This window comes from Strigops habroptila, chromosome 5 (genome assembly GCF_004027225.2).
Source record: "Strigops habroptila isolate Jane chromosome 5, bStrHab1.2.pri, whole genome shotgun sequence".
NCBI classification, from domain to species: domain Eukaryota; kingdom Metazoa; phylum Chordata; class Aves; order Psittaciformes; family Psittacidae; genus Strigops; species Strigops habroptila.
The window spans coordinates 14205767-14229461 of record NC_044281.2 but is presented as its reverse complement, the minus strand read 5'-3'; the positions used below and the strand labels follow the sequence as shown (position 1 = coordinate 14229461).

Below are 23695 nucleotides of genomic sequence, written 5' to 3'. Positions count from 1 at the left end.
TTAATGTGACCTGGGAAATGTCATGCTCAGCACTTACCCAGTGTTACAGCTTCCTTATGATGGAGAAGTGACTAGGAAAAAAAAAAAAAATCCAACACAAGGTTTTTTCCCAGCCACGATACTCATACATTCATATTTCTTCCACCTCCTGTTTTTTTTTTTCTCTTTAATTTCCTGAAGTGATTCTGGGAATTTTTTTATATTAGCTGAGGTGTGGGGGTGAGGGGTGTTAATGCTCACACTTCATAGTTGCTGTTTATCCCCCTGGTCAGTATTGCTGAATATTGCTCTGTGCAGAATTCAGTGAAGCAAGTCAAGAGAGTATTAAAAACCCTAGAATGTTCAAGTAGTATGAAATGAAAAAGTGCAGACTTCTAATAGTTACAATGAATGCATCCACTTACCATAAGGCCTTCTAGTATTTGAAATAAGTGGTCATCTTTCTGTGGTAAATAACTTTGTGTCTGCAGAAGTCTGTATCTATTGCATGCTGACATACTCTCTCTAGTAAATGGTGTGGTGCTGGCATGAGTTATCAGTTGTAGGCTGTTTGGGGCATGCATTCTCTTCCTGAGACCTGGTGATGCTTTTGGCTGTGCAAAAAGCGAAATTCTACTTTGAGTCTGCCACGTTTCTTGTCTTTGCTGAAAGTTTCTGCTTTGAGCTGGAGCTTCCTCCTGCCTCGTATTCCAGGTTGTTCCTGACATGAGGGTAGGAGAACTTGTAAATATAGTGGATGTGTCTATATGAGGAGTACAGTATTGGGCAGAAATAAGGCTTTCTCTTTCTTCTGCAGAAGTGGTTATTAGGATGTGAGATCTTGGCATCTCTGGGTCCTGGAATGCCCAATAAGAATCCTTACTAAATTTGATTGGAGATGGCAAAAAAAAAAAAAACACAACTAGAAAGCTGGCATTAACCCTAATGAAAGCATAAGAAACAGTAAGTTTGAAGAATGTAAAGAATTTGGTTTGCTTTTTATTGAAACTGTGGAGATTCAAACTAAGGCACAGAAACCAGGAAAAGAAGTTTAATGTTTAAAATCCTGGGGGCTTCTTGCTGAAAGGTGATCTTTATATCAGAGAGCTTCTCTGGTGATGGTGCCTGAACAGATGGCTCATGAAAGTGCCTGCATGACTGATAGTAAGCTGGTTTCCCTCATGGAACATCCCCTTTGGCCCGAAGAAGAAAGCTGAAAACAGCAAGTGGATCCATTCGGTCTCCTGCTTGTCTAAGGCTCTTTAGTCATCAGCCCTTTAGCTGGTGACAGCCAGACTGCATCCATTTCAGAAAGCAAAATGAGTTGCCTCAGACTGCATCTTCTATAATTGAGGAGAAACTGCTGGTGTGACCCTAATGCCCCTGGGTAACATTTACCTCCCTCTGCAGTTGGAACTGGAGTCACAGCCTTCCTGCCAGTCTTTTCTCTGACTATTGGTTTCATGTTCCTTCAAATAGTACCTGTGTATTTTTTAAGGTTTGTAGTGAATGATCTGCAGATGTTCAGGAAAGGCCTTCAGAGTACTAGGTACTAAAAAGTTGGCTGTGATCAGTGTTGGCAGCTACTGTGGTTCTTTTAGTTGCTTGTTGTGATCAAAGAGACCAACAGCCACTGCCGAATGCTTCATTTTATTAATCCTTTCCCTCCAGGAGCTGGGTTTTTGCTGAACTTAATATTCAGTGCTGGCAGTGGGTATCCTGAAGTCATTGGTGCCAAGGAGTTAATGAATTTGGAAAACTTCCCAGATAATACATCTGGCTGAGTAACTTACATTTTGGAGTATGAAGTATGAGGTGTAGAAAGAAGAGCACTGAGCTAAATGAGCTACTGGCTGAAGAGGGGAAAGGGACACTTTTTTTTAAACTAGTTGACTGAAAGTTAAAAATGACGAAGCACCACAGATATAACTGTCATGGTTTGGGGTTTTTTTGTTTTGTGTGTGTTTATGGGGGTTTTACATTTTGTAACGCTGTGTATTTGCCAGTTGCATTACCTTCTGAGGCTTGGATATAGACAGGGAAGCATTTGTAATTCTCCACTTTGAGTGATTCTTCTTCATTTTTTTATTTTGAAGTCTCATCATGTTGCCATGTCAATAAGAAGGATTTTGAAGGTAGCTACCAGTAATTGCTATTTCTAGTCCAGCTCACTTCTGGAATAGTACCTTGTACAGTGTTTGCCTTCCATAACATATGAAATCAGGTTTTATTATATAAAGTGGGTTGCTGGCGCTATTTATTAATACACATCTTTGTGTAATAAAAGCTGTGCAGAGCAATATGGTTCAGAAATTAACTTTGAAGAAAAGAATTGCATTGCTATTTGTATATCTTATGAAACAGCATTATTTTTAGTGGGTCTTTCAATACAGCAATGCTACTTAGCACTTACCTACATAGCACTCAGAAAGTATCCAGAATATCATCCCTAATTAAGTGTCCTACTGAAATGCTTTTTTCTGACCTAAGAGCAGAGCGGGAGAGTGTTTCTGTACATAGCAGTGGCAACCCAAATGGAAAGCATTTCATAGAAGAATAGAAAGCACTTCTTGAGTTAGCTCTGACTACTAGCAGGTACTTCCCTCATATCTCAGGGAATGGCACCATGCTGCCCTTTCAAAATATATCAGCTTTTTGCAGTGTTTACCCCGTTTTTTTCTGCCTAATAGTCTGTCTTGGTAAATAAGATTTCTGATTGGCTTTAATTTAGTCTTGCATGGAGTGATGTAATGTCCAATAATTTTGTTTTGCCTTCAAGTAATAAGCATAATGATTGGTATCTTAACCCTATGAGTGCACAGAAGATCCCTATTGAACGAAGAACAAACTTATTTATGTTTGAGTTTTTTAAAGAAACTTAAATGCTGATTTTTTTATTTTCTTTTTCCCCAAGTAATCTGACACCTCTACTGAGGCTAATCTGTATCTGACTCCTGGCCTTTGGTTATTCACCTTCTGTTGTGAAAATTTTTTCTTTAATCCTTCCCTCCTCTTCAAGCTGGCTCTTACATCTAGAAGAAACCTTTGTGGATTGGGTATCTGTTTGGTAGGGGAGCAAATCTGTGACCTGAAAGCTTCACCTCCAGATTTTCAAGGACATTAACAGACTTCGCCCCATTATATCTTCATAATCTGTATTTAATCGCGTTCTTTTGGACGTTGTGATACTAGTTCACACAGAGCCTTCTGCCTACTGTTCTGCTTATGATTCTCTTCTGTCCTCCAGGACCAGGAGAGCACACAGGGCATAGTCTTCTGCTGGGGACAGTTGCTTGCACAGTATGTTTTAGTATTAGCATTGAGTTTTTTTCTGTGAGACCATCTCCTTCTCCTGTTCTGTTGTTGCTTGCTTGCTAAGTTCACAGACTGAAGGGAGTAGGAAGGAGCCATTCTACCTAGTGTGAATAGCAGGCTCAGGGCAAAGCAGTGAATTCACAGGAGAGAGGCAGACTCTAATTCTACAATTTGCCCTATTTCAAATGCTGGTTTCCTTAGTTCCATGATAGCAGCGACACCCTGACTGCCACACTGAAAGCTTAAACAGGGATCAACTCCCTTCTAGTGCCATGGTCAGGACCTGGCAAACAGAGGAACAAACAGAACAGGACTAGAATTTGGCGCTAGAAGCTTACATCCATTACAGAAGGGTAATTTCTGTTACATAGGTTGCAAACAAAAACCTCAGTTAACTTGCTGTGGCAGTTTTCAAGCCTCTCAGTGCAATAGGACCAGAACAGAGGATCTGGCATTGATTTGTTTGGGTTTTTCATGTAATTACAATTTTTGTTGCTATCTGCACTTGGCAGAAATTCCTGTGTTCAAAAAAGGGGTTGGTTTTTTTTTTTTGGTTGCCAGTTGTAATACTGCTGTTGACAAACAGAGATGTTATGAAAGAGAAATCCAATATAGTGTGGTTATTCAGATGCCTCTTTTTTATTGCTTTATAATTGGCTCAGATGCCTAATTCTGAAAACAAAATAACAAAATTGTTCAATCGAAGCTTCTAGAGTTTCATTCTTTTCTAAAAAATAGCACATGGGCTTTAATTTTAAAGGTACAAAAAAGAATGAGCATTACAATCAGGACTAGATTTTGTTAGCTGTTGCATCAAATAGCTCACTGCTTGTTACCGAAATGTGCATCATAAAATAGCTACAAAGAATAATTCTCAGTCTGAGTTTATACCCAAAGAGCAAACACATTAAAAAAAAAAAATGCAGGAGAAAAATTATTTCTTCCAGTAATTTGTTTTCTGCCATCCTGTAGGAAATACCGGTAAATCATTAAGACTTAGGAAAAACCTTTACTCTCCTTCGCATGGTTTGCTTTTTCTTTTCTCTTTTTGTGTATAAAGTACGGGTGTAGTGTGCAATAGTCACTATGTTATCACCTGTTAAGTGTCATGCATGACACATCCCATTACAGATCCTGTGAAATTGGAGCTGTTTGAAGTAAAACTTTCCATTCAAGTGTCAATTGAAGCCTGGGTTTTATTTGCTTTTTTTTTTGACAGAGGTTGTTCTTTTACTGTCTCCTAAAATAACTCTGGTATTTGTTTTTGTTTAGGAGAGGAAAAAGTAAGAATACATGGCTAGAGGCTGGGAAGATAGCAAGTAAGTGGGGGTTGGAGGGGAGCTAGAAAAGGATGCTGGGGATAGGGGAAAAGGGAGATTGGGCGTGTGGCTAGGTGAGAAGATTCAGTGTGGGATGTAGTATGGGATGCAGTGTGGCTGGCAACAGAGGGAGGGGGAGGCTGGCTTGTTCTGATCTAGCAGAGTGGATCTGAAAACCACAAGGGAAAGAAAAGGGTGGCAGCCAGCCTTGCAATAAAGAAAATTGCCTTTTCTTTTTTTTTTTTTTTTTAAACAAACAAAACCAGACAATAAAAATAATCTAGGAAACTATCAAACTCTATTAAAAGAATATAAGTTTGAAGGTTTAAGGTGTCAGAAGTAGGCAAACACTGGCTGTAAGGATGTCTTCTCCAAAGGCAAACCAGACCCTTTTTGTGAATGCTGATTGTGTGAGCCTACATAACCAAAACCTAATTCTTCCCAAAGACTATACTTTCAGCGCACAAGAGAAATCTGCTTAAGGGTAATGAAGGCTGTCGTATAAGGCCCAACCCTTGCCTTATTTATTGTTGGTGGTCAAAGTGTTGCGTTTACTATGGTTGGAGGATGTGATGTTAGTGGTGTAGATTATCTCAGGGGAAAAGAAACATTGTTTCTGTTTTCTAGCCATTAATGCTGCTCAAATTATTTTCTAGCTCTGCCTGTACCTCAGAATTACTGGAGGCCCTGAGGTGTCTTCAAACCACACACAACGAGATAGTCAGTCTGTTCTTCACCTTACTGGTGCTTGACCTGCATGTGTGCTGATCTGCAGAAGTGCTTTATGCATTCAGGCTGCAACCAAGGCACATGACAATAGTACTGTGAGCCCAGGAAATGCTACATGTTAAGTATTCAGAAGAGGGAGTGGAGGACAGGAGAATCAGGCCTTGAGAGTCTTAAAATCCTTCTGTTTCAATTCATTGTCTCTGAGATGCAGACAGTATATGTTTGTCTTAAAATGATCTCATTAGTTTTTTAAACAAAGCTTACTACCCTCTGAGGTGTTTCAGAGAAAGACACATGTAGGACTGCTTAATGCTGATGTCAGGGCAGATATTAAAGCATGTGTTAACTAAGAAATGGCAGTAATTGCTGTACATGTGGAAGAAGATATTTGTAGGTCTTTCCTGAAAGAAGGAAGCTGGAGTTTTGTAAATAAAATTGTCATAATGTGTTTAGGACATAATTAAAGTCTCTTACAGTCACTTAGAGGTAAGTTAACCATGGGCATCTCTGCTGCGGCATTCTCCAAGCCGAAGCACTTTTCTTTGCAATGTTAATAGTACTCTTTTAAGGTCATTTTTTGTATATAATTTTAATACATAGTCTGTTGCTTTAACCACTTTCATTAAAATTTTATGAGCCTTTTCAGAAAATCAGACAGGAAAATGCAAATAAATTATGCATTTTATTTAGTATGTAGTAGATACAGTAATACTGTATGTGTAAACAAATAAAAATGTTTCTTTATTAATATAGCAAACACTATGTAGAAAGATCCTGCTGTAGTCTAAACCACATATGCTTTAAAGAATCACTTTGAATTTAAGTAGCTAGTGCTGGCTGGGCCTAAACCTCAGGATTTGGAACAATATAGAGTGATAGTATAAAAAGATTAAGTATCTTAGCTATTATAAATAAAGTGGGGGGAGTTGTGAGTTATAGGGCACAAGATCGAAGCTGAAACCTCACAGCATTCATTTTCTGAGAGCAAGTACTTAATATTTTATAAAATCCTATCCCTATATAGACTCTCTGCTTGTCTGGTTTCTTTTTTCCTTTTCTACTTTATTTTTCCTGTTGTGGAAGTAGTCTTTTAAAATTCTGACCTGAGCACTCACCCATCAGCTCACTGGTATTTGTCTGTGATTAGCTTACCTGTCTTTTATAATGCTCCTTCACCCTGCAAGGTGCCAAAGCAACAGGGTATGTGTAGGTAGTGAATGTTATTAGTGGTAAGAGATGTGAATATATACTTGATTGCTTCAAGCCAAAATAGCATGTTCATTTAACTTCTATTTGATAAGAAAAACCCCCAGCTTCCTAGCACCATATATACAAATCACCACAACCATTTTTCCATCTCTTTGTTTGGGGATTTTGGGTTTGGTATTTTTTTGGTTACTTAGTTGGGGTTTTTTGTAAGGTATTTTTTGGTTGGTGGTGTTTGGTTGGGGTTGGGGGTTTTTTTTGATGTTTTGCTTTTTTTAGGGGAATCTTGGCCAGGTTCTGAGACCCTTTTTTATGTTTAGTACTTCATGTCAACTGGGGATGCAAGAATCTCCTGATACTCACCTAGAGAAAAAGAAGCAATAAAATGATCAAATGTAGAGCAAATTCTGCCCTTGTTTGTTCTGAGAAGTTAATTACCTTGTTAGGTAGTCCTGCTCATTTCAGTGTTCCTCAAACCTCAGCAACAATAAATGCTTCTGCAACACTAACTCCTTTCAGACCTACGTGAATTGGCATTAAAAGCTCCTCCTCTTTCCTTTTATCTTCTATCTTGTTACAGCAAATACTTTAAGATCCAAACTGGAGGAAGGAAACTTAGACATTTTTAAGGAAGTTTTTATAGCTAAAGAAGCAGAGGCAGTAATTCTTCTCTCAGTTTAATGATGAGTTACACTTACAGTGTATGAAGAGTCTTCACTTGCACTGTAATTTGCATTAGCAGAACAGAGTGCCCATTTTGTTAGTGATTTTTAGAAAATGGAAACCAGGAATGACTGCTCGAGTAAGTAGAATCAATAAACAGCAAAAGAGCCAACAATACTAGAACGACTAATACTGAAATATGCTTTTGCATTTTGAGCTTTCATGTGTTGTTATCTTTGGTAGGGAACTGTACTTAAACTTCAAGTAGAATTTCTTAGTACCTTCATATAAATCAATTGCCTGTAGTTTTCAGTTAAGCAGTTTAATTGCTTAATCAGACTAAGAAAACCTAGTGATTAAAATTTAACAGTCATATGGTGTAAGGCAATTTCAGTATTAGTTCTTACTCTGGGTAGCTGGTTTAGCTCAAACTGAATGAACTAGAAAGTGGTATGCCTGTAATGTGCTTTAGCATACAGGAATATCATTTAAGTCTTCTCTGAGGGTTAAGAGCACAGACATAGAAGAATGACAGAGTCAGCAATAAGACCATATTAAAGCTGCCACAAAACACCAACTCCAAATCAGAGGGCTTCTGCACTAAAACAGATGTAAGGGTGGTTTGGGGTTTTTTATAATCTATTTTGAAAAAAATTAACCCATTCTGTGAACAGCATCTAAGCAAGAAGGGACCGTACTGTCAGAACTGACTTAAACAAATATCAAAAACAGTTCAAGAAAACATAAGGAAATTCTGTGTTCAGCTCTTCTATATTGGTGTTCAGAAGAAATGAACCACTAACGTTGTCTTTAAAAGATTGGAAGGAACTTGTATTAGCTCTGTTACGGGCTGCTGCTTGCAACATTCATCTGAAATACTGTACTTACCTTAACAATTCAGGTTCAATATGAATGTGAAATTTGAGTAAATTAATATTGTGCCAAAACATCTGTTTTTTCTGTTTAAAATGGAAAACATCTGAGGCATAGGAGCATAAAGGGAATGTAGCAGGAGATAAACTGTACTTTACAAAGTGTTTACAAATTGTAAGGAAATCAGTGCAGAAACAGAGATCCAAGGCATGGCCACTCAAAATTTCAGGTGGTATTGCAGAAATACAGGTTGTATTGATCAAAAACTATTAGAGGTACTGAATAGAATTCTGTTTTCAGTTGATGTAATACCAAGTGCAGTGAGGTTTTGGCCCATGATTAGAGAGGTTCTGTGTGCTTTCATAATGCAGGTAATGAAGAATTGATAAGAACAGGAAGCAATGTCATCTTTATTTTGGAGGGGGTTTTGTTTGTTGTTCTGGACACTTTTCATTAGTTTCACATCACAAGAAGATAACAGTGGTCATGCTGGATCAGACAAAAAGTCTATATAGCCCTTGTCCTCTTTCTGATACCACCAAATGCCAATGCGCAATGAGAAATATAAAGATATGATAAGTTTATATCTTATTTCTCCAAGAGCTCTCCTTGCCTTCAAATATTCAGACTTAAAGATTGAAGGTAAGAATAGTTTGTATTCATCTGCTAAGCTTCGACAGATTTTGCTTCTCCTGAGTTTTCTTGCTTCCCTTTGAAAACTGTAAACTCTTAGTATCCACACAAAAAAAAAAAAAAACCCTAAATAAAATTATTCACATGACTGTTTATCAGGGTTGTTGCTGTGAATAGAAATTATGATTGATTATCCCTTACTTGCTTTTTCTCTTACGGCAAGATATGAGCACAACTAGTAGATTCCTGCTTCTTCCTGTGGGACTGCTTTTTCGCAGGGAGGCCAATTAAGCATATAGTAGAAGAACCATTAATTTTTTTATTCTAATAACATTAACCTCAGTGTTTCAAATTCTCATTTTTAGTTTTACACTCTGAAGTAAATTCCATAGTATGTATCACAATCCAATATGAGGATTGACATACTCATTAAAGGTTGAGGGAAGAAGCTGCCGGGCAGCTCCGATTAACCATGTGATAATATGCGTGAAGTTTGAAGAATTATATAAATATTGAAGTAATTGATTGCCATAAGTCTATACTCAGCCACATTGACTTGTTTTGCATTATCTTGAGGAAATGGAATGGCATGCGTTTCACAGATTAACCAAATTTCCCTCTTAATGTGGAGAAAATACTGGCCTGCAGTCAGAGAAGGAATAAATAAGGCAAAAATATTTGGCAAAAAATAAGATACGGGGCAGAATACAGATGTAAGTGTTCACTCTTGATACAGAGGAAAGAAGAAGTTAGAATACTCGTATAGATGCTAGAAGTTTTTTATATAAGGTAATCACTGAACATGAGAACTATTTTCTTATGCAGTTAGTCAACTTGAAAAAGTTAAACTGCAGCACTAGCCACTGTAAAAAGGCAAATGAAGATGTTCTGATATTGCTAGAGAAATCTGACAGTTACTTAATATCCTCGAAATTGTTCAACATGTTTTTGTGCATTTGTTCTTAATGCATATGAGACTGGCTTTTATTGTAGTTGGAGCAAAAGTTTATAATTTCAAGAATATTAGTGGTAGTCATTATTTACTTTTATATCTACTAAAGGGCTAGTAACACAAATAGTCGTATCTAATTTTTATATTGTCAGAGCATTTAGAAATGCAACTAGGAAGCAACATGATTGCAAAGACTGAAGTTTTATACGTTTATGTGGTATGACTGTGTATATATAGCCAAATATATTTGCCTTCATGTGTAAGTAAACTGTGTTTATGGGCAATATGTGGATTTTGAAGGCAAAGAGAGATCGATGTGCCTTCCTTTTAGTATTAAATAAGCCAAATATAAAATTCAAAATGAGATTACTAGAAAGAAAGACATTTATTGTTGCAAATGATTCAGGGTATTGAATAGCAACGTTATTCGCAATATCACATTAGCTTGAAAATTTTATACCGGCTAACTCTCAAATTGACATAACATAAAAAGGTTACAAAAATAAATTTTCTTTTTATTTATTTATTAGTGCTATATATCTGACAGCATTTCTTTGTACACAGGTTTATTTCCTGGTTGGCTGATGATCAACAGTAACTCCTGCTTTGCACATTAATCCAATTACTTTGTCTCCACAAAGGTGTTCTGACTACAGGTCAGGCCCTCCTAAAGTTAGCCATCAATCTCAAGCAAAACCAAAGCTGTAATTAAGTATCTGCAGATTAGTATTTCAGAAGTTAGCATTGTCCAGCATATTTTGGGTGGATTCCACCAATCTTCATGAAAGACCCAGCAAAACATCAACAGAGGAGGAAACCGTTACTTAAAATAAGAAAAAGAACAACATAAAACACGTTACTTGGAAAATGTTCTTTTAAAAATATGTAAATACTTGTTATTTTTTCTAAATGCTGTAGAACTATAAAAAGAATGCAGTGAGAACTGCCTGTTCCTGTAGAACAGTTGCCTTTGCAATACCAGATTTTGAAATTTCATCTAAGAATCCTACCACCGTATAGCTGAAGTAGATCAAATTTGGCACTGAGTTTTGTACCTGATTTATGGTAATGTATCAGTTTTCTGATACAGTTGATTAAAAGTCTGATTATCCAAGAGCATCCTGATCTAACTAGACTTTGGTTCATGCTTCAAGAGTGCATGGAGGCACTGAGCAGAATGACGTGTTTCCCGGTAATATTGAGTCCCTGCTTAGAGGAAACCTTTGTTTTTCTAAGATAAGCCATCTTGGATTTGTCTGTATTAAAATGTAATTTAATTGTGCTTAACCTGTATCAAGTTATCTTGGTTGCAGTATCACTGTGGCTGCTGCTTACCATCCTGTTAAACCTGGAGAATTTTGGAATTTTTTTATCATAACTTGGGATAGTGCTTTGACTAACCAGAAATGTCCCCATTGCTTGATAAGGGATGTTGCCAAGAAGAATTGGAATGACGCTTCCTTCTCTTGGCTCTACGTTTCTGCAGTCTGGTACTGTATTTGAAACATATTTGTATATACTTTTCATTTATTGGGCAAATGAAAGGGAACAAGGTAGTGTGATTTATACATAGGCAAGAAAAATGGATAAGAAAAATCTAAAGAAAAGTTTGTATTCATTTGCTACATTTAAATCATTTTCTAAGTTATTCCATGCAGCAATTCCATTTGCTTTTCTAATTTGCCATTTGAACACATTGTAGCAATGCAAAACTGCATATTGAAAAGGTTCTAAATACGTAACTCAGTAATTAATAGAGCAACATCTTTAGTATACTAAAATTTGCTGCAGGAGAAACAGAATTTAGAGATTTGGAGAGGTTCCCTTTTCTATGGGGAATATTAAAGGCTAAGTGCACTTTTGCTAAACATCTAAGAATGTAATGAGGTTTTAAAAAAATACGTATTTGCAAAACCAGTTTTATTTGATATCTTATTCATATCCTTGCCTTTTTTTTTTTTTTTCTTTTTAATAACCTTTTCATTAAAATGACACATGATGATGCATCTAGCAAGGGAGCTGCAGACCTCTCAAGGAAGGGTTGTACTATTCATGGCCAAACAAACGTAAAGCAGTAAATCATACAGACTAGGTCTCAAACCAGTAAAACTAAAGTAGTATTTTGATTTTATTCTTAAGCAAGGCTGGGATTGTAATCCACTTGTGAATCGTGTATGTTAAAAACCCAGAAGACAGCCAGATGTCATTGAGTGCGAGTCTGTGTCTTTGCACACTACAGAACAGTTTTGCAAAATCCTTTGCTGCAGCTGTTCAGAAGGAACGTTCCTTGCTATTTGTTCCATGAATTGGACATGATTTTTCTAAGAATTCAGTTTTGTGGCAGAAAGCCCTGATAATACTTTTCATGTTTTAAGACCTTCTCAGTACTAAAGTTTTTATCTTACTTATATGCTCTGCTCACATGACCCTCTGCCTTCTTGGGTTTCTTACTAAGCTTTGCAACTTATTTAAACACATAGGCTAAGGAGCATGTCTGAATATTCCTTTCTAGCTTCTGGTGTGTCAGTAGATGGAATCATTGTCGTTGCTGAAAATGTGCACATGGAGTATCATTCTATGCTCATGTACCTGTGGGAGTGCATATGTATTTCTGCTTACCCAGATCCAACTAATGTTGGACATGTTAAAATTAAACTTTCCTTCCGTAAATGCTGAGGGAAGGCCCTAGTTCACAGCATATTTGCACGCAAAGTTTGAAAGGTTTCCTTTCAGTCCTTTTTGAATTATTGGTGAATAGGGGAAAAAAAAAAAAAGTATTACCCTGCTGGAAGAATATAGTTTTCCCACTCCTCAGTTATTCAGATATGGGAAGAGGGATGTATATTTTTTGGGGTTTTTTGTTTTTCTAAAAACAATCATCATCTCTAGAATGTGAGACCAAGTGAAGAAGTTTCAGTACAAAACATAGTTTAGGGGAAGGTAAGAAAAAATAAACAGTTGAACCATGTTAAATAAAGCTCGGTTAAAGACCTGATCTCACTACGACTATGGATTCAGGTGTGAGGGATCTATAATAAAATAATGTTATTAAATTCTTAAGCATTCAAATGATCTTAAAAAAATCTCACTACGAAATAAAAAGGAACCTTTGCTGAGGACTTTTGCTGAAAACCTACATAATCCTTTCAAATTCTGTAGGGATTTTGAGTCAGAGCTGAGCCGGATAACTGTTTCTCTTAGTTACTAGTACGTTTGATAAAATGCTGCATATCCCCATTAAGAGTTGGATTTTGACAGCAGCTTTTCAAAACTTTTCAAGACAAATATTATTAAACTTGCAAACAAAGCGATTTCAAAAATATGAGTGCCTTTGGGAATGGCCTCTGTGTGTGTGTGTATGTAGCTAGATTGATTGCAGGTGTATATGTGCCTTTTTTGTAGGTTATCTGCTGACAACTTCAAGCAAAATGTGCATTAATTTCTTAAACTCAAAATTAACTTATGCACTTTCTATTTAAATATGTACAAATAAACTGAAGAAAATAGGTTTTCATAACTTCTTCTGGAAATCAATCTCTAAACTCAACCAAATGTAAATTAGGAGCAAAAGATGGGAGTTCACTACTTCTTTTGGACTGCTTTATTTTAAAGTGCTCTAAGGAACAAGAGATATTACATTTCTGTGCTAATAGGACACACTAATCACTGGAAAAGGTGATTCTGGTTTTGTTCAGGGTTTATGAAGAAAGGATTATTATTGGAAATGGCTCATTTACTCTGTGCCTGAGACAGAAAGTCTGAGTCCTCTGAAGCTTTTGTAAATACACGTAGCAGAATCTTCCCAGACTGAGATGTTTGCCTGTTTGTAGTTGGCTCATCCAGAAGTGTTTGCCTGATAAGGTTAATGCCCAGTTAATTGCTCCTAGCCTTGACATACAGTTTAATTGCTACTTGGCCAACATATGTTTGTTGCTTGCTCTGTGTAGAATTCTAGTGGATGTAGTGATGCAAACCACGGACTGGTGGAGGGCAAACAAAATAAATACAGTATTTTATGTTCTTTTAATTCAGGGCCAAGTGGATTTGGATGAAGTGTTTATTTAGTTTGCTGGCTGCTTCAGATGCTGTGGCATATTGATTCCTTTTATTACTAGCAGCCATTTAACCTGACCTCTCTCAGATCCAGTATTTTAAAAGCCATAAATTTCAACTTTACTTATGAGCAAGGACTGAAATGCTCTGAAAGCCTTTTTATTAGCAGAGCTTTGCCTTGCTCCATGTTCATGTGTCACCCATGGCAACAATATTTAGAGCATCTTAAATTAGAGCGGCTGTTGGGCAGTTTGGTGGTGGTGGGGTTAGCAATAAAGATAGCTCATAAATATCTCAAGCATGTAAGATACATTGATCAGAGTGTGGGCAGGTGTACAAAAGCAATGCCATTATTAGCAAAAGGTATCCTTTTTCCAGGTCATTCTATTAAAAATCTAACCTTTTTTCTTAGTCTTAATATTCACAGATAAGGAAAAACACACATAGTGGAAGTGACTTATATAATTTAATTTTTAAGTGCAAGTTGGATTGGCAAAACAAATGCATTTTTCTTTGTTGCCTTGGTTTAACTTTTCTTTTACAGTAATCATCTTCCTTGTTGTTGCAATAGCCTAAAATAATCCCTGAATGATGCTCAAAACAATTTTTAACATGCAGCTTATATGAGTGTTTGTAAAAATGTGTTCAGGCCAAAACCTGATGCATAAAAATGACAGGCCACTTTAAAAGAATGCAAAAAAGAACTTTGTGTTAACAAAGAAAACAGAAAGCTTAATAGGAATTTTTTGCATCCTTTTAATTTGTTACTTCTGATTTAAATAAGTCATTTTTTAAAAATATTATTTCAGGCTTGATGTCTAACATTGAGTAATTATTCAGCAGCCTATTTCAGAATAAGCTTAAGGCTTAACAAAACAGATAGATCATAACCATGAATGTAGTGTAAGTATTGGCTTGCTTTTTTCTGTTCTGCTACTGAAGAAGTTTCCTCTTTTGTCCCACAGGTCAAAGGTAATGCTCTAGATGTTAGCCTCATACCATTAAATTGACTTTGTTTAAATATTAGTGCAGGGACTCTCACTTCGTGTTAAACTTTGGCCTGGGAACAAAAATGTTGGTTCAGTTTGAGAAGTGTAATTTATATCAATTAATCTCACAAAGTGTCACATTTCCCAATCTTTTAAAGCCAGATTGAAATGTTTGACCTTATCAGAGGGTGGGTGTGGAAGTAAAAGTAAAGCAATCACAGGGCTCTGGAATTTTTTACTACAACTCAATTCCAGACTGATCAATTTACAAGGTGCCTGAAATGTCTGGGGAATCATATTTTTTAAAAAGTGGACTTTTTCCTGTCTGCATTGCTTTTCCTATAGCTGTTTTCCTCTAGCAGGTTGTAACTGCTATATCTAAAATCAATTTGATATATATAAATATCCTTGAGGAGAAAGCTCTTGCTTTGTAGAAGGTCAGGTAGCTTAATTTATACTGGGACCTGTTCGAAGGGCAAGTGCTTCAGCTTGCACCAACTAGAGAGAGAACACTAGCCTGCTGGAGGGAGGAGGAGGGATTCAAATGCCTAGGAAAACTTTTCACTAAATGCAGAGCTGTACTGTGAAGTGAAAGGTTATGCGAGAGGTTAAACCTGTGTAACTAAATGAAGAAAGCTAATTATTTTAACAGATACCATCAGACATTCTTCTATGCAAAGACAGACTTGGTTGCGTTTTGTCCAGTATTCAGTATTAACCTAGCAATGTGTGTTCCATTTCTGAGTGCTTTTGCTTGAACATCTTTCTTCTTTTGCTCCTAATTCTTAGGTTTTATACTGTTGCACTGTGAAAGCTATTAGTATTTTGAGACCCTTAATGCTTTACATACTATTCTTTTTGAAATATTAACATGTTGTTTTGCAGTGTTGTTGTTTGTTAGTGATAAAACTATAGAAAACAGTGACACCAGCATACATTTCTAAGACAACAGTAGTGCATTTTTACCTCTTGTCTAATGACTGCCTTATTCCAAGCATTTCCTCCTCATCTGGCTAAAGCTCAGCATACCTTCTGGGCTACAAATTGTGAACTACCATTATTCATAGTTGAAATTGCAGTCTGTGCAAATATGGGCTAAATTGCAATCATTATATGTGGTAAAATAGATTGAAATATCTGTAAATCTGAAGATGGTAAATCTGTAGCTGGTTCTTTTAATCAGGGAACTTGTTACATTCTCCCATGCTTTGATTTCTCTTTCTTAGATTTTTTTATTTTTTTCCTGTCAGGTGTGGGGTTGTTCTGTGTTCAGTGTTCCTGCTTCTAATTTGGGATGCTTAGTTTGATGTATAAAATGAGCAAAACGATACATGTTGTCTTTAATATGTGAGTGCAAGATAGTGATTTTTCTCTTGCTTTTTATCAAGCCCCTTCATAATCTTTTCTAGGCTACCTGTATAAACTAGTGTTGACGAAAAGGCTACAGTATGATCTAAGGTTATTCTACAGAATTGTCCTATTAAAGCTCTTCATTTGAAAATCACAAGCTAAATGATGTAATGACTTTCAAATTCCTCCTTACTAAACCATTCTCTGCGTTGAATTGATTGATTATTGAGGAAATATCTGGATATAAAAAACATAAGCTATTTGCATATCTCACTCTGAGTCCTACCACAAAAGTAGTCAGCCTTGGTGTTTCATGAACAAATAGTTGTTTGCCTGCTAAAAGCACTTGAGTGCTATCTCCAGCATCCCAGTATCCACAGGGTAGAAGATGCATTGTTTTCATAACTGTTTTTCTTCCCTAGCAACACATGCACCTCCATCATGTGCAGTGCAGTAGGAACCAGGAATGTGAGTGTTTAGGGCTCCAGTAAATACAGAGCCAGACTATTTATAATCTGTTGCAACTTTGTGTTTATTCTAGTTTCTCAGTCTCAGTGACACTTTCCCTTCTTTTTTTCTTCATAACTGGTTTTTACCTCACTGTATTTTTCAATAAGTAGATAGTAAATTAGTCTAGCTCACACAAATATGTGCCTCTAAATATTATCCTTTAGGTATATTCCTATAGTTTTGGTTTTCAAGAAGAATCATTATCTAAAAGTAAAATTAATGATAAATATATAAAATGTTTACTCTGTAGGGTGTCTTAGGAGTAGTATTTCATTTAGAGTGGCAGTGATTCATGGCTTCTCTTCAATTTCACTCTCTCTACACGTGCCTTTGGGGTGGCTTGCATTGCCCACAATGCTGTGTCATTTGTTTCCCTTTGATTTTCATGACTGACAGCTTGCTTTTAGCATGTTTCCTTCTGCTGGGCTAAAAAAAAAAGAAGAAAGGAATGTGCAGATGTGGGAAAAGAGAAGCCTAGAAAGTCTTGAAACTAATAATAATAGTAATAAAAGAACAGAAAGAAGGTTTACTTTTACTAATACATAAAGAAAAAACATCTGTGGTAGCCATATTGGCATTGAGCAAAAAATTAAGGTATGTGTAATACGCATCGTACAGTTAAAGGATGATCAGTCACACGTATCATCTAGGAACCAGCAAGTTGGTTTCAGCCAGTTGTAGGCAGGTACTGATGTCAGTTGTTGTTTTCTGTCCTAAATTCAGTAGAGATGCTTAAAGTAATTTATAAAGCATTTATGAAAAAAAAAAAAAGATAAAGTAGATACTTCATACTTCAGTTGACTTTTTATTATTGTACTACAAAGAAGCACTAAAATGAGGGCTCAAGAATTTAAAATCCATGGAAGGAAACTTTTTTACAAGTGAACAATTAAATTTCTCATTGCCAAACTATATTCTTGTATTCAAAATATGGGGAGGGCTAGATATGTACGCACACACATGCACACACCACGCACTTCCAGAAATACCTGTTAATAATTTGTAAAAGATGAGAGGGGGGTTTTGTGGTTTATTTGGTGGGGGAGTTGGTTTGTTGGGGGTTCTTTTTAACCCATGAGGAAAAATTCATGTTTTCAGGCTTGGTGCAGTCCTAAAGGTCTGCAGAAATGGAACTGAAGCGGAGGGGGGATTTCCCTATTTGGGGTCTGGTAGTTTTTCATTGTGGGGTCTTGTGCATTTCTCTATAAAGCATCCAGTAATAGATGCTGGCTGTGAAAGGAAGGGGACTGGTCTCCCTGCTTAGGAAAGCTCCTCAGGTCCGCTCCTGAATCTTTAGTTGTGCATTCATATGTGATTGCTACAGCCTTACAATGTAAGAAAAAAGGAATAAAACCTGAATTGCAAGAATATGAAGTTCTCACTGGTTAGAACGTACAAGGATGTAAAGTCCTAGACTTAATGTTCCCTTCTTAACAAGGTTGCATTGCTACTACTGTAACACCAATAAGAAAAAAGAATAAACTATTTTTCACCTGGGTTCAGCTGCTTCTTCACAGGTGGATTTTGATGGTAACAGTAAGAAACTTCCAATGTTGCCAGTGAAATTTCAGACTAAATTATTACAGTCTTAGAAAGAGGCAGCTAAATGCTTAATACTAATCTGTCACTAAAGGCTCTCATAAGATTTTTGAATAAATTAGGCCACTTTTTAAATGGTAGAACACAGATAAAATTTAACTTTCTTTGCTAGTGAGGGAGAAATGCGGTTAATCTTTGCCATTTTATACTGTCCTTTAAGGTAACACAATATGCTTCGATGTTAGGCAATGAAGTGACCATAAGCCAGTTACTTCTTTTGGGAGCATTAGAAAAAAATAAATCAGTTTTCCAAGGTAGTGGGGTTCTGAATTTACTTGGAAGCTGAAAAGTGCCCCATTTAGTTTCCTTTTTCCTCTTCTTAGTAGCAAACTGAAAATATGACATGAAAGTCATTCTAAGTGTTCTCTTTAAAATAGCAAAAAGCAAGAACTTATTGCTAGTTATTACTGAAATTAATCCCTCAGGTGGACTTTCATGTTAGGACAAAATAGTAAAATAAAGACTATTTATACAGAAAGAAACATACTTTCCCAATACTCTCAAGTTTCCCATCCAAGTGTTTAAGGCAAGTACTGGACAAAGAACTTTCTCTTGGTGAAATTGGCTAAACTAGTTCATATATGACCAGGTGCCTAAAAACTGCCTCACTGCGTGTGCAGGGGAAACTGTAGTGAGGCTGGGCAGACAGCTTGCTTCCTGGCACATGTGCCATTTGAGTGTGTCACGCCAAACCACTTTAGGTGTTGGCTTGGATTTTCTTAGGAATGGCCTTCACATATTAAGAGTAGTCTTCCAGTCTGAGTAATTGGCTTAGCTTTATGTAAGACAGACTCTAACTGGCATTTAACCTGAGACCTTTTTCTTTTTTTCCCCAGGTAATACAGCTCAGGGCACTATTTTAATGTAGTACAGCTTGTTCTGGGATGTGTATATAAACTTCTTTGCACTGCCTTTTGACACAGTTGTTTCAGGTAGCTGAGTAGTTGGAAATGAGCATTGGCTGCAAAACCTCCCGAGCCATGGGTACTAGCAGATCCCTGCACCCCGCAGTCCCTGGCTGTGCAGGGCCATGGCCCTTTGCACTGTCTGCTTACAGATATGGGGCTGTGGCCGTTGCTTCCTTGCAGATGCTGTAGTTGCCTTTACACCATTGCCCACGGGACACCACTCCTCAGAGGCTCCGCAGGCAGCACACTGCATGTCTTTGCCCACGTCGGCCCAGAGCTCAGCTTTGCCTGGGCCGCTGCAGCCTGCTGTGCTCTGCCAGGTTTACCACTGTGCCCTATCTCCTGCAAAAGCAACCCATCAGTGCTGTTTTCTGACTGAAACACAAGAAAGCTTTTTCTCTGCTGATGAGAGCGGCTTTCACTTTGCTGCTTTTCATGGTGATTATGCTTCCCTTGGTTTTGCTCCTCAGCTTGAGATAGGCACCACAGTGCCTTTCACTAAAGCACAAGTTCTTAGTGATTTTAAGCACCTTTATGTGTATGCAAGTCATTGCTCTAACTCTGGTTTAGCACTTGCTAATTTGGCAATAATGGTAGTCTCCAGAATGGCAATTAGTGAACAAAGAAGGTTGCAGTGTGTGACCTAGCAACGAGGCTTCCCTTAAATTTGTTTGTCTCCACACCACACACACATATCTAACATTCAGTCTGCAGGTAGTGGAAGTGTAAATTGCTTTATGTAGACACTACTGATGAGTCTATATTTGGTGCCAATTCTTAGCGTTTTTCCTTTTAAGAATTCACTGATGACACTGGTTTAGTTCAGAAATACCTGCACTCTAGGATTGCTAGAATCACAGCATATGGTATTAACATAGCCATCTTTCTGTGATCCTCGAATCCCTTCAGGTGTGAAAGTATATGGACATGTATATGAAGGTCTTCTGTTCTCATATTATCCTGTTGCTTGCATTAGTATCACTTAAAAAGTTGTCTCAAAGACAGAAGGCATACTGTAAGGCAAAGTCACTTCCTCGGTGTCTGTCACATTCGCTGTTCTGCCATATAAAAAATAAGCAGATACTGCAAAGGCTTTTAAATTAAGCTGTGAATTTCTTCACTGATTGGTATGCATTGAACTTTTTTGTTTACCTATTCTTCTGTCATTATATTAATACTCATTAACACTACTGCTGCCACAAAGTAATGCGTTTCGAAGGTCAGATAGTCAAGCATTTGACCAGAGGAAAGATTTGGGAGTCTTGAGATGTTATTTGCTCTTTTTTGTATGAAGTGCTTTCTTATACCTATACACAAGGAAACAGGCAGCAGCAACATTTATGTTAAGCAGTACTTTGCTGGAAATACTTGTTTCTTGAAAAACCTGCTGTGTATGTTGATATCATAGCACTAGTTTTAGCTTCAAGAAAAAGGTTGGATCAGACTGGGAGAGAACTAATAATATCTTCACACAGGAGAAATGTGTTTGAAAATATCAACTGTTCATACAGCATGATTCATTCTAAAACCCAAAACTCTTGTTGTGTAGCAGTGTTTGGTTTTGTGAGTCTAAGGATAATGTTCTCCTTGAGGCTGTTGGCAGTGTCCAGTTGGACACTGCTGTCAAAGGGGGAAGAAGTAACCCTATCCTTATCACTGGTGAAGGCTTCAAAGTAATGCAGAGCGAGCCACCTATTACCCGTCACTGTTGTCAGGTCTGTAAATTATGTGCCATTCCCTCCAAGTCTGAACAGGGATATCTACTGAGCTAGGTATAACTTGATGTATCTTTAGAACAAATTACATTGATTGCATACTATTTCAAAGGCCCCAAGTAATAAAGTACACAGTTAAATGTATCTGTCTGACTAGTTTCATTTCTCTGTGTGATTTTGGTATAAAAACTTAACTATTTGTTTTCCAGACTCTTCTGGCAGAGATTTTGGTCCTACTCTGGGATTGAAGAAGTCCAGTTCTCTTGAGAGTCTTCAGACTGCTGTGGCTGAAGTTAGGAAGAATGAACTCCCTTTTCACAGACCCAGGCCTCACGTGGTCCGTGGTCGGGGGTGTAACGAGAGTTTCCGAGCTGCCATTGACAAGTCTTATGATGCACCTGAAGATGGAGAAGAGGGTATGTTGCTAATGGCACTTATTGAGGGGGAGCCACCTTCACTTAGCACTGCTGACTTTGTAAAGCACATAAGCAAGTGATTTAGTCCAATTGAAGTTGATTATATTTTAAAAGCTGTTCATGTCTTGCACTGGATAGAGCTGTCTTTGCAGTACCCCATCCAACCTTGACAGGGTTTAGTGTGAAGTCTTTCACTGATCTCCTTCGGGGCAGGGGTGGGTTGGAGGATTTAGAACTCAATCCTTAAATAATTATATTTTTCAACTTCAAGGAGCAGCTGCCTTCTTCAGATTACATTAAAAATTATCTAGCTTGTTTTACAGAGCTGTCTACAATTCCCCCTTCTCCAACCAGGAAATTTGTTTCCTGTTATAGACAAGGCAGAGTGTATTGATAGCACCCTGCTGCTCATTCTGTCACCATGGGCTTACAGACCCCAGCCTGGAAATATGTCTCCTTTAACATGGAGCATAAAACCGTGCTTGGATCCTGAGCCCCCCAAATAGAAACAACACAGCTTTTCTCCAACCAGACAGAACAGTTATCTATTTCTTTTTCAGCCATTAAAATAGAAAGATTTTGTTACGTAGGTTGGTTATGTCAGTTGCCAGAATCTCGTGTTGAAGTAAGCTCTCAGTGTTTGCATCCCAGAATGTCAGTTTTCTCAAGCTGATGGAGGTTAACAAGCTAGATTTCAAACAGAATAGTGTTTTACCATGTCAGGATTTTTTGTCTCAGGAATAGTAACTAGAAAACAAGTCAGTAAAATAACTCTGTGTTTAATTTACAATAGAAATCTGCTTGAATTCACTAAATATGTTTAGTCTGCTTTTTAAATTATTTAATTAGATGAGTAAGTGTTGTGAGTCATTTGAGCACTTTGTAGACACTCATGCCTGTATTCCACGTGTTTGCATTTTGGTGACCCCTAGCCATCCTCACTGCTTCTTTTTCATCCTGTGCAGATGGTTTCTCTGATAAGAGCTCTCACTCTGGTCAAGAAGTTCAAAACATGGAATCTGCCCCTCCAGAGAACCCTGAAACAGAAGATACGGAAGGCAAAGCAAAAAAAGACAAAAAAATTAGAGAGAAAGAGAAGAAAAAGGAAAAGGGCAAATCTAAAATCAAAGAGAAAAAGAGGAAGGAAGAAAATGAAGATCCAGAAAAGAAAAAGAAGAAAGGCTTTGGTGTCATGTTGAGGTACAGCATTTTACAAAGCAGAACAGCCACCCATTCTCATTGTAATGTAGGGAACAACTGATACTCTCATAAAGTGGAAAAATTATTTCACTTGGACTCAAAGTAATGTTTATGTTATTTAAAAAGAAAGCAGTTTATACTTTTACACCAAACTTGTAGCTGAGGCAAAAGACGTTTGGCAGACAAAATGTCTTTTTGTGCCTTTGAAATTCATTCCCATATGTCAGAAAAGATTCAAGGTTTCAGTCTAAAAACTATCGTGTGTCGGTGAGGAAGGCTTTGTGGGGAATATTTCTGAGTAATACGTGACCCACTCGCATGTTCAGACCTTCGCCTTCTCTTTCTTTGCTTATTTGCTTCCTTCACAAGCTTTGGAGAGAGCAGGATCGCTCATGTGGCTGTGAACAGTCCAGTAACATTTGCAGATGCTGAAAAGCACTAGCTATGATAAAATCTTTGCTTCACAGCTTTAGCCATTGCCTGCAGTGGACAAAAGCTTTCCGTCCTGCCTGCCCAGCATGCAAATGTTTGGATTTCTTCTGTGGCTATTGGTTGGGTTTGCATCTCTGGAGTTATTAGATATTAGACAAAGTTCTCCAAGTCATTTTCTTGCTATTGCTGGAGCCTTTGGTGCTCTAGGGACGCTGGTTGCTGTTATCTCTGCCTCTGGTACCTGTTTGCTCTATTGAGGATTAAAGTGTTTCCATTTAAATAGATCTTTGCAATTAATATATGGTATTTGAATGAAATTTAATGGTCACCTGGAGATTAGTCTGTATGACCATGTGGTTACTTCTGGGACTGAACACTTAATGTTAGCTTTAGGAGGCTATTGGTGTTTCTTAGCATGTTGTATTGTAGACAAGCCAGAAACATACAAAACCAGAATCATTGCTTAGGCAAAGATACATTTAACTAGTCAACTAAGAAATTCACTTGCAAGATTATTCACTTACAATGACATTCATTAGGACAGTGATATATGAACTTGCATTGTAGCTTTTGGTTGATATGTCCTCTGCAGTCAAATGGCTTGTGTTACATTAACATGAAAGGTTTTACCTGACTTTCTTCCATGTATCATCAAGAGGAATCCTCAAAGTTGTCCTATCAGCTTCTGAACACTGTAGAGGTACTGGCAAAGCCATACAGGCATGCTTATGTGCCATATTTGCATGTTTTCAGCAGTCATTAGTGTTCATAATATGAAGGTGCATGTGTATACCAGTCTGCATTTAAATGGGGCTCTTTAGGAATGCTGGAGGCACACACTCACACCTGTGCAT

General features: G+C 37.4%; 1 protein-coding gene across 1 annotated transcript in view; it reads left to right on the top strand.

The window, feature by feature from the left end:
- The window catches only part of PARD3B (par-3 family cell polarity regulator beta), a 416125-nt gene that overhangs the window by 249598 nt on the left and 142832 nt on the right, over positions 1–23695 (top strand). The window contains exons 17-18 of the mRNA XM_030485475.1: positions 21003–21209; positions 22175–22409. Coding sequence (XP_030341335.1) covers positions 21003–21209; positions 22175–22409 — 442 coding nt within the window. The remainder of the gene's footprint in view (positions 1–21002; positions 21210–22174; positions 22410–23695) is intronic.